Below are 10,458 nucleotides of genomic sequence, written 5' to 3' on the forward strand. Positions count from 1 at the left end.
ATGAGGTTGCTAATCATTTCACAACAAATGAAATATTTTTCTCTTGTGAAAACTTAATTGAATGGGTAAGAGGAATTGCATACGATCTAGCATTTGTTGTCATGACTATAAGATCTGATAAAGCTATCGGTCAACCTGGAAGGAAGACGTTTGTGTTGCTATGATGTGAAAGAGGTAAAAAATAAAGAAAATACAAACCCGATGTTCAACCTAGTACATATGACGCCGAAAACTGTGAGTTTCCTTTCAAGTGCCATCTGGTAATAGCGATGGGTGGGTATTGCAGGTGATATGTGGATACCATGATTTAGCAAAAACTTTAGTAGGGCATCCATATGTTGGCAGGTTAAATCCTACTCAAATAAATACGGAGATCCTTGTCAACCACTAGTCGGTTTATCACCGGGGGGGGTTAATACAGCCTTGTCAACCACGTCTCTCATACGCCCTTCTTCGTTTTCCTCAAGATTGGGCGGATACGCTCCGCCAACTTCGGGATGAATCTAGAAAGTGCCATAGCCCGCCTGACAAACCTTTGCTCTTCCTTCAGGTTTTTGGGACTTCCCCTTTCTAAGATGGTGGTACACTTATCTGGGTTGGCCTCAATAACCCGATGGGTGAGAATGAATCCAAGAAACTTACCCACCCCTACGCTAAACGTGTACTTGGCTAGGTTCAACCTCATGTTGTACCGCCTAACCTACCCGAAGACTTCCTTCAGATCTCTATAGTGTTTGGTGCTCGAATTTGACCAAACTACCATATCATCATCATATACATCCATGCACTTCCCAATCTGATCGACAAAGATTTTGTCCATAAGACTCTGATAAGTCGCATCGATATTCTTCAAACCGAAGGGCACGACCTCGTAATAGTAGTTAGCCTTCTCGGTGATGAAGGTTGTCTTCTCCCAGTCAGAAGCGTACATTGGGATTTGGTTGTAGCTTGAATAGGCATCTAGGAAGCTAAACAATTTGTGCCCAAAAGCCTCGTCGACCAGGCCATCGATACTGGGCAATGGATACGCGTCCTTGGGGTAACCCTTGTTCAGGTCCGTGTAGTTGGTGCACATACGCCACTTCCTGCTAACCTTCTTGACCCCTTCGTCCATTGCCCTTATGATCCTGTCCCCTATTCTCCTCTTTTTCTGGGCGACCAACCTCGTTTCCTTGAAAAGTGCCAATTTGTGAGACATGATCGAGGGATGAATTCTTGACATGTCGACTGCCATCCAAGCAAAGAGATTGTGATTATGCCAAAGGACGGACCTCAGCTCCCGCTAAGCCTCTTACTCTAGCCCCCTAACTATGGTAGTGACTTGAGAGTCATCCTCCAACCTCTCACATTTACTATACATTTAATACTATTGGTCTAACCATCATACAAGTTGTGTACTGACTTAAGAATCAGAGAACATTTGGCAGGTACTCCTCCGAATAGTTGGAACAAAGGTGAATACAAAACGATTACGAAGGAAATTATGAAGAAATTAAGTTACTTGACCCTGTATCCAAAACAATACTTATAGTTTGTCTGGAAAACCTAGTTTGCAAGTAATATGTTTTGAATGGATTACTAACATATTCTCTTTTATTTACAAAAAAAAAAATATATATATATATATATATCTTATAGAAAATATCAGTGTATAACATATTTTTCTTAAATTACACTAATTCTCTTAATATTTCGTATAGTTTCTCATTATACTTCTTTTATGTCGTCAGCGTATTTGGAATAGTTGTAAAAGCTATATTATATTTATAATTGATTGCTATAAAAAATTATTTGAACCAATTTTAAGATAATAACTGCATTTGAATAGAAAACAGCATTTACATAATAAGTTATAAAAAGAATATGCACGAAATTAAAAAGAAAACTGTTGAATTATCAAAATTGATTTTTAAAAAATATATTTAAAAATTATAAGTTATAAATTTCAAGTTAAACAAAAGCAACTCAACTTAAAAAATATAAATTTCATTGATGTTCCTACAAATTTCTTATTTAAACAATTTTTTAAACATATAGCTAAAATGTGATAAATTCGGTTGTCCAAAACAACGTAACACACTATTTTATATATAGACATAGACACATTCTTTGATAGTTTGAAACTCCTACAAAAAAAAAAAAAATATATATATATATATATATATATATATATATATATTAATTTAAACGATAAAAAAGAAAACAAGAAAAAACGTGTATAATATAAAAAGATATTGTACAGTAGGTTTGGAAGAAACAAGATTCTCTGGTTTTCAAAAACTAATGTCCAAAAATAATTATTGCTCAATATCGATGGTATCTAGCAACCAGAATTGAGCTGAGCAGTGCTGAAAAACAACTCATTCACCAAAAACTATTTAACAACGGAATTACTCTTACTCGGACAATGTAGCAATTTCCATATTAAAATATGTCAATTTGCATATAACTTTGTCATTCAATAACGACCTTAGAGTGTAGAAGGTTTTTGAGTATAATGCCTTGAAATTTCCAATCATAATGGCCGAATCCAAGAACCAAGAAAAGGTGAGATTTTGTCTTGAGAAATGAAAAGAAAAAATCTTCCGTATTTCTCTTTATAAAAGGAGAAAAATACAAGAAAGTGTTTCACAAAAACGTTCTTAATCTGCAGACATTGCTAACAACTTCGAATAAGTTACATTAATCACTGATTTCTTAAAATTGCTAATTATCCAAGTGATATATAATAAGATAGAAGAGGAGAAAAAATTAGGTGGAAAAGAAAGAAACCAATAAATAATGGCACCAAAATGGATAAGAGCAGTTGTGGTAGTATATACTAACAAGGCTAAGTTAAGACCATATCCTCAAATCCATTCTGTGCAGCCGCATCTTCCAGTCTCTTCCAATTAAGTTCCCGCTGCTCTTCTACATCTTTGGCTTTAGCCTCTTTCTCTGCGTGCTGCCGCTGGCACTCTTCAAACAATTCTGCATCCATTTCCAGGAACATTTTGCGAACATTCACCGTCAGTCCATGTACTGCTTGATTCCAATGACTCGAGATGTTTTTCTCAAATGCTTCAAATATTATTGGTAGTACCACCGTCCTGTTTTGGGCAATTAAGCTCACGATATGCTCATTGTTCCACAAAAACAGGGCTCGTTCTGCAACCTGCAGTATGAGTGTGGCTAAGCGCAAACACTTCTCAAAACAACATCTAAACCATGGAGTATATAATAACAGTAAAAATATTCACTTCTGACTGTTCACGATTCTAAACCCTCTATGCTGATTTAAAAAAACTTCAGAATAGCATTTTCCATAATTAATTAGAGAAGCTGTTTTAAAATTCTTTAAGAAAAAATGAATAAAATGAAGACATAAAAGTCATCATTCCTATATTGACTAAGACCATATTCTTAGGCTTACGATGTTCAACTATGGCTATTTTATGGGACGTCTCTTTGTTCAGGATTTTTACTTTATTTTTCTCCTTTCATTTTCTTCTTTTTAAGGTATGGGAAGAACAATATTCACATTATATAACAAATACTAAAAATTGTGTCAGCCTTTATATAGATACCTTCTGATAAAAAATGCTATACCAGAAAAATCTACCAGAATACTTTTTTTTTCAGACAAATTCAGCATCAACAACTCTTAACACTGCAATAAAAGACCAAGGTTTCTGCATATGAAAACATCCATACTGATACTGCAGTTTAGTAGCTAAATAATTTCAATAGTAGGGGAGTAGAAAAATCGGTCAACATAACAAAAATGAATCAATGCATTAAATTAAGAGATTTAAAATGAAATCTAAAATTTTGGTATAAATACCTGCAAATCTAAAATTTAAAACAGGTTAGCCATTACGGAGAGTCACAGAGAGGAAAGCTGTCCTCTAGAAGGGCCATCAATGTTAAAATGGACAAAAGAAGGGTAACACGTTAATTTCTTAAAGGAGTCTAATTTTTTTAAAATAGAGAAGAGGACAGTGGAAGTTAAGCATCTAGAAGGAGGGGTGTAATTTACCCAATTTCAATTCAAAAGCGCAATAAAATTTCCAATGAAAGGCATACCACCCTCATGACCCAACTCTACCAATAAGCCCCTATTGCAACCTTAGCCAGCTTAAATTTCCAGCCTTCCACTCACTAATAAGTGAAAGAAACTTAAAAATGAGATTGCCCAAGCTGTGATTGCAAATAGCAGATAGAAATTCTCTCAATTTTCTGAGGATTGGATTATCAGTAAAGATTTTAGAAATTCGAACCAGTTTTTGATGAAAGATTGTTATTTGCCAACTGTTGGCAATTTCGAAGGGATTTTATCATGTAGAGGCTTAGTAAGAAACCGAGAGACAGCAGCTTCATCATCGTGATACTAGAAGGAACAAGATAGAACTAAGATAAGCTTACAAAGAACATATTAATGAAGTAACAGAAAAGATTAACGAAGGCTCGATTGCAATTTGCTCCCTGATAAATCATATAATTTGCCACACCCTCATGATCTAAACTCATCCACACTTGATTTGTGAAGAATGGAAGATCATTTGCAATGTGCCACAGGCCAAAAGTAGAGCCAGTAATACTATTTTAGGGTTGCAAAAAGTATAAATATATAGGGTTCTTAAAATGCTTATAGGTGGATTTAATTAAAAACCAGAAATTATTTTCCTTATGTGGATGCCACTTCCCTTCCCATCAAAATTGGTCCACCTGTGCATCCAAATGAAGGTTATGTTAGTTAGTTACATATAGTAACAGCTTATAGGTAGGGTTTTAACTAGCACCACTAATCTAGTGAAGAGGAGCAGAGCTAAAAAGATGTCCTCTCCAGCCACTATTCAGGGCAATATTTTGCCTGCTATGGCAGCTAAAGTGGCAGCCAAAATGGCTAGAGCTAGTTTTGGATTTCCAGTGTTGAAGATCTTACATTAAATATAATATATAAGTAAATGCAAATCTCACCTTACAGCTAATATTTTGAAGTTGAATTAGGCTGAAGTCTACTTTAAAAGATGGTGTCAAAGCTATTCAAAGTATGTCCTACTTAAGTTTGTTGAATCTATCATGTCAACCTCTATCGGGTTCCCATAGTCACATGAGATTTTCAATCCTCATAGTAAGAGAATATATTGGGATCTTTTATCGACTAAAGATATAACCAAATTATAGTATATAACAAGTACAAACCTAAACTCAATCCGATTTAGCAAAATTAAGTTAGATTTAAAGTCTACTTTCTAATATTCAATTTCCAAAAGTAAAATCTACAAATGGAATAGTAGTAATGATAATGAAGACTCGGATTTCAAAGATAATGAGATAATTCCTATCTAAGGAACTTATATGACTTTTTTAGGTATTTTATTGTATGTTTTGTTTAGGATGCCTATAACATTTTTATTGTTAATTATGAGTGTCATGAATTTTGAGCACTTTTTTGTCATATTTGAGAAATACATAATGTGGCAGCTATCTTGCTATCCCCTCTATTTGTGTTTTTTGACCCCCAGCCACGCATCAGTTTCCAGGATTTAAAACACTGCCATTGGTTAAAAACAATAACAAATTATGTGATATGACAACTGAATTCCGCCCATGGTCTTTTGTGTGCATCAGAAATGCTAAACCCACCAAACCAAATAACTTCTACAGGAAACAGATTTTCACTTCCATCTCTTCCGGTCCTTAAAGTTCTAGTAAATAAAAAAACTGACATACCCCGGTGTCACAAGATTCCTCATGATGTGAAGGTGCAGAAGTGTTTATTTGTACAAAACCTCATCCTTAAATATCCAGAGACTGTTTCTGAATTTGAACCCATGACCAACTGGTCACCAAGGCCTGGCTTACCGGTGCACTAGGACTAGCCTTTTATTACATCACAGACTATGTAATTTCCTGACAAGTTAACTCCCACGAAATACATGATTACTTCCCCCAATATTTTAATGAGCATACCGTGCAGCTATAAATTTCTTTCCTTGGTGTTGATTTTCTCTTCACTGGAATAAATAACAATAGTTTCTGCCTTTAGTGACATACAAGCATCAGGAAAATATTTTATTGATTAAGTGAACAATACCAAAAGCTTCCATAAATCTTCAGATCGGATCTACTAAAAAGGACTCATATCGCCAGCCCAAGAAATAGTTATTTAATTGCTTAATCAGATTCCAAAGAGGATGCTCAAACCCGGTTCAGAAATACGCAATAGACTGGCTTCAATCTTTCAGATAGATGCTCGTGCACCACAATCAACATTAAACAAAATTATCAACTCCAGAAAAAGAAACAAAAGGGAGTAATAAATTCCTGTACAGATTTGATACTGAGACAGCCATAAAATATCATCATGACTTTGATGCCAACCAATTAGAATAAAATAGGTGACTACCTTATTATTTGGAAGTAAATGATAATGAGACAACCGTCATTATTGATATGAGGGAATTTCTTTAAAAATAATTCATCAAGGGCTCTCCTTCAAATCTATAGGAATAAAAATTACGCCATATCGATAATCATTACATTCTAATATATTTAAAGCAAGATCACACAACACATGGCATTTCTGAAAATTGGAAGGTACATGTTTACTAGTTTGTATAACTATCCTCATAAAAGAGCAATTTCCTTTCTAAGTGTTCACAGGAGGGTTTGTTGAAAGGAAGCTGTTAGATGATGCAAGCAGATTGTGACTTATGAGAACATGTTATGTCCCTTTGAAATATTCCCCATTTCTATTCAGTTGAGAAAAAAAAAGGTCATCCACAATAATGCCACATTAAGGAAGCTAAGCACAACTTTTCAAAGCACAAGTTCATAAGGAATTCTTAAATCCTTTCAAACTGTTTCTATTTCTAGAATGTAGCGACTGATTCCATACATAACTTGACTGAATTTTGTTGTTAGGGAGGGGCACAGTGCAAACCATGGTGTTAAATCAAGAAGAGTATTGCATTTGTCCAATCAAATCAGGGATGTGATCTAAAGAATTGTTTTCGTTAAGAAGTAGACTTTAAACATAACTCAACTCCACAAAACCGGCTTGTAAGGTAAGGTTTGCATCCACTTATATACTATAAATTGATCTTATCTCTAGTCGATGTAGGATTTCCAACACACTCCCTCACGTCAAGGTATATACATCTCGAGCCTGAGACTAAATATTAATGAATGGTCCGATAGTAGCCTAATAGCGAGTAGAACAATATGTCCACACAAATCTTGCTAAGATAGGCTTTAACCTGACTTTGATACTATGTTAAGAAGTAAACTTTAAGTCTAACTCAATCTCACAAAACTAGCTTGTAAGATGAGGTTTGCAACAACTTATATATTATAAATTGACCTTATATCTAGTCGATGTGAGACTTTCACCAATTTTCAATTATGTCACCATTCTTAAAGTACAATTACATGCATGTCACTGACATAATAAATAAAGATAACAACAAGAAAGAAATAAAATATAACCCATATATTTCTTAAATAATTCTATAGACAAAATAGTAACTCAATGCATTTAACAAACAGAAAATTAACATTAGAGTCCCCAACATTTATCCTCAGCCATATAATCTTTATATTCTGCAAGGTATTTTACCATTAAAAGATATATAAATCACACAATCTCATAACTGCTAATGGTTAACTTCCACTTAAGTACTCGGCTCCGAACTAGACAATGAACAATAGTGAAGTCAAAATCCTTGTACATGCAAAAGCATGTGCATGGTTCTGTCTATTTTAGTTTCAATGTGTGAAAGACCAGAATACAATTAATTCAACCAGAACAAAAATCCTCTTCTCACGTTAATAGTAATGACACAGTATAATTTACTTTTCCCTTTTTTCCTATATATTGGAGCATCACCAATACATGCATAACATAATAAGCAACTAAACAATAGGCCTTAAAACTGTCCTTACCGAAAAAAGGAAACGGACTCAATCCCACTACACTATGGAGCTATAAATGGAAAAACATAAAAAATGAGACAATTAAAGTTCATTAATTACGCAGCTGAAACTTACATCCCCCAACCCCCGCATTCTATAAATAAGAAACCCACAAGTTAAAAATAAGAGCTAGATTGGATGTATAACGTACAACGTATCATAGCATACAAGGTAGCAGTTCAATAAGTAATATTGCAAAGTCAAAACCGGAAATAAGAACAATGGAACACAGCTACCCATAATCTCAAATTCAAACTAACACCATTATTAAAGATGGAAATCATCTACGAACCTGAAAGTGAGAGCTATTGAGGCAGCGTGAAATCTGTCTAAAAAGCGGAACCATACATTTTTGAAACTCCGCAGCCTGCGTGACCTCCAGCACTTCCTCCAGTTCTCCAAGGAAGAGAACCTCCTTCTGGCAATTGGTAAGAGGCCAATACTTCAACAACCCCCTAATCACCGTATCTGCCAGCTTGAAATCCTTCTCCACAAACTGAGTAATGCAGTAAGACAACTGCTGGTGGTACATGGACACAGATTTCGGTTTGTGCAGAGGCAAAAGAGCCCTCACGAGAAACAACTTGTGCTCCTCCTTCATGGGCAGCGCAAACCCATTAATAATGCTCCCAAGAATCTCCAGAAGCTCTCCAATACCAGAGTGCCGCTCAGTCTCATATATGAACCGATAAAAAATGTTGTTAATAGCCTTTCTAATAAACGGTCTATGCACCATGAATTTCCCGTATATACGATGCAGTATGGTTTTCAAATACTCCCTCTCCCGCGGGTCCTCAGTGTCAAACAAATCAAGCAATTTGAGAACAAAGGAGTGGTCAATATACCGTTTTGCGATTTTCGTATCGGTATCAGAGGAAACCACGTATCTGAGGAGAAGCTCGTAGACGAGCTGAAGGTGAGGCCAGGTCGGATCCATACTTGGTTCCTCCTCTTCAGGATCGGTGGGTTCCTGGCCGGTGTTCTCGTGAGACGCCGGAGGAAGGCACCGGAAAATGTTGACTGAGATCATTCTGATCATCTCCTCCTGGCAATGCTCCGACATCTTGCCGGAGCCGGATTGGATGAAGTCGACGAGGTCCATCAGCGCTTGGCGCTTGATTTCCTTCTCTCTAACGTTCTTCAGCGTGTCGGAGAAGTCCAGGACGTAGCAGCAGATGTGGAGCTTCCGGAGGAAGAGGTTCTGCCGGTCAGCGACCGGCGTATCGCGGAATGGCGGCAAAGGCTCCATTGCCCCAGGGGTAGGAACAAGCGGCATCGCGGTGCCGGAGCTAGGAGGCGCCGCACCTCCAGTTCCGCGCGAGGCATGGTTCACGACGACATTGGGCGAGGGCAACGCCGGCAAGTTGCGGTTGGCGGCGACGAACGCCGCAGACACGGGATCGCTTGCGTCGGACTTGGAGGGCTTCTTGTGCCCGCCTTTCATGATTTTCTTGAACATTTTGGTGCCGCACGACGGAAACCCTAACCCTAGGAATGAATGATGACGATGATGAGGAAGTGGTGCGTAGTGCTGAAGGGGAGGTTGTGCACGAGGAAAACGTGTGGCTGCGTGAGACGCGTGAGGGAAAGGTTTTCATCGAGGTGATGCTAATCCATGTATCAACGGTTGGTTCGTTATCCCCCGATTTCGGCGTCGGGATTCGGATCTGAAAGCGAGAAACGATAATGGCGAAGGAAAACAGTTCGCAGATTGTGAAAGCTACGGATCCGAGTGAGGAATCATTGAAGTAAAATCACCGGTGCGAATGCCGTAAAATTGATGGTTAGATCGATCGGAGAAGTGTTCCGGCGATGGAGAAGGAATGGCACACACAGAAACTGCATAGAGAGAGAAAGAGAGAGAGAGAACGATAATTAAGGGGTGGGATTAGAGAGAGGTGCTTGTGGAAAGTGAGTGATTATAATGGATTACAATAATCGCTTCTGAAACAGTAATTTTTTTTTAATTATGACTGATTTTCTAATTATTTATTTTTATATTTCAACGATTGAAGATGGTTTTGTTTTCTACTTTTTGAAGTGGTTTACACTTCATGATTTGGTTTGCCAAATAAAAATATATATATATTTCTTTGTTTATTTATTTATCCTTTTTTGTGGTGGGTTGGTGTTGGATAAAGGAAGAAAATGGATTAAGTGAGTGAGATGATTGAAACCCACAAGAGTATAATTGTGCGTAGTTGGAGTTGGTCTGGGGTATAATATACGTGGCTTGCAAGTGAATAATGAGGGATTGTGAGTTTGCCACGTGGCACGTTGATGTCGTATACAGTACTCTTTGTGGTTAACTGCCACATGTTCTGTTACTCTGTTTTTGCTACGTGGGAGAGGTAAAAGCCGAAAACAAAAGCAGACCCAAATCCTACCTATAATGTGGTAAGATTCTTCTTCGTATCGACCTATCTATATATATATATATATATATATATATATATATATATATATATATATATATATATATATATATATATATATATA

General features: G+C 36.7%; 1 protein-coding gene across 2 annotated transcripts; it reads right to left on the reverse strand.

Annotated features, from left to right (window-relative positions):
* Positions 1–2,656: 2,656 nt before the first annotated feature.
* On the reverse strand, positions 2,657–9,948 carry LOC106772086 (serine/threonine protein phosphatase 2A 57 kDa regulatory subunit B' beta isoform-like). 2 transcript variants are annotated; one of them, XM_014658247.2, is made up of 2 exons: positions 8,252–9,929; positions 2,657–3,154 (listed from the first exon to the last, which is right to left on the reverse strand). In XM_014658247.2, exons 1-2 carry the CDS (start codon positions 9,416–9,418, stop codon positions 2,831–2,833), a joined length of 1,491 nt encoding a protein of 496 aa, XP_014513733.1. In that variant the 5' UTR covers positions 9,419–9,929; the 3' UTR covers positions 2,657–2,830. The 2 variants fall into 2 exon arrangements, with proteins under 2 accessions (XP_014513733.1, XP_022641273.1); XM_022785552.1 differs by having other exon boundaries at positions 2,964–3,171; positions 8,252–9,948.
* Between the last annotated feature and the right edge of the window lie 510 nt (positions 9,949–10,458).

The sequence above is a fragment of the Vigna radiata genome, chromosome 8 (genome assembly GCF_000741045.1).
Source record: "Vigna radiata var. radiata cultivar VC1973A chromosome 8, Vradiata_ver6, whole genome shotgun sequence".
Taxonomy (NCBI): domain Eukaryota; kingdom Viridiplantae; phylum Streptophyta; class Magnoliopsida; order Fabales; family Fabaceae; genus Vigna; species Vigna radiata.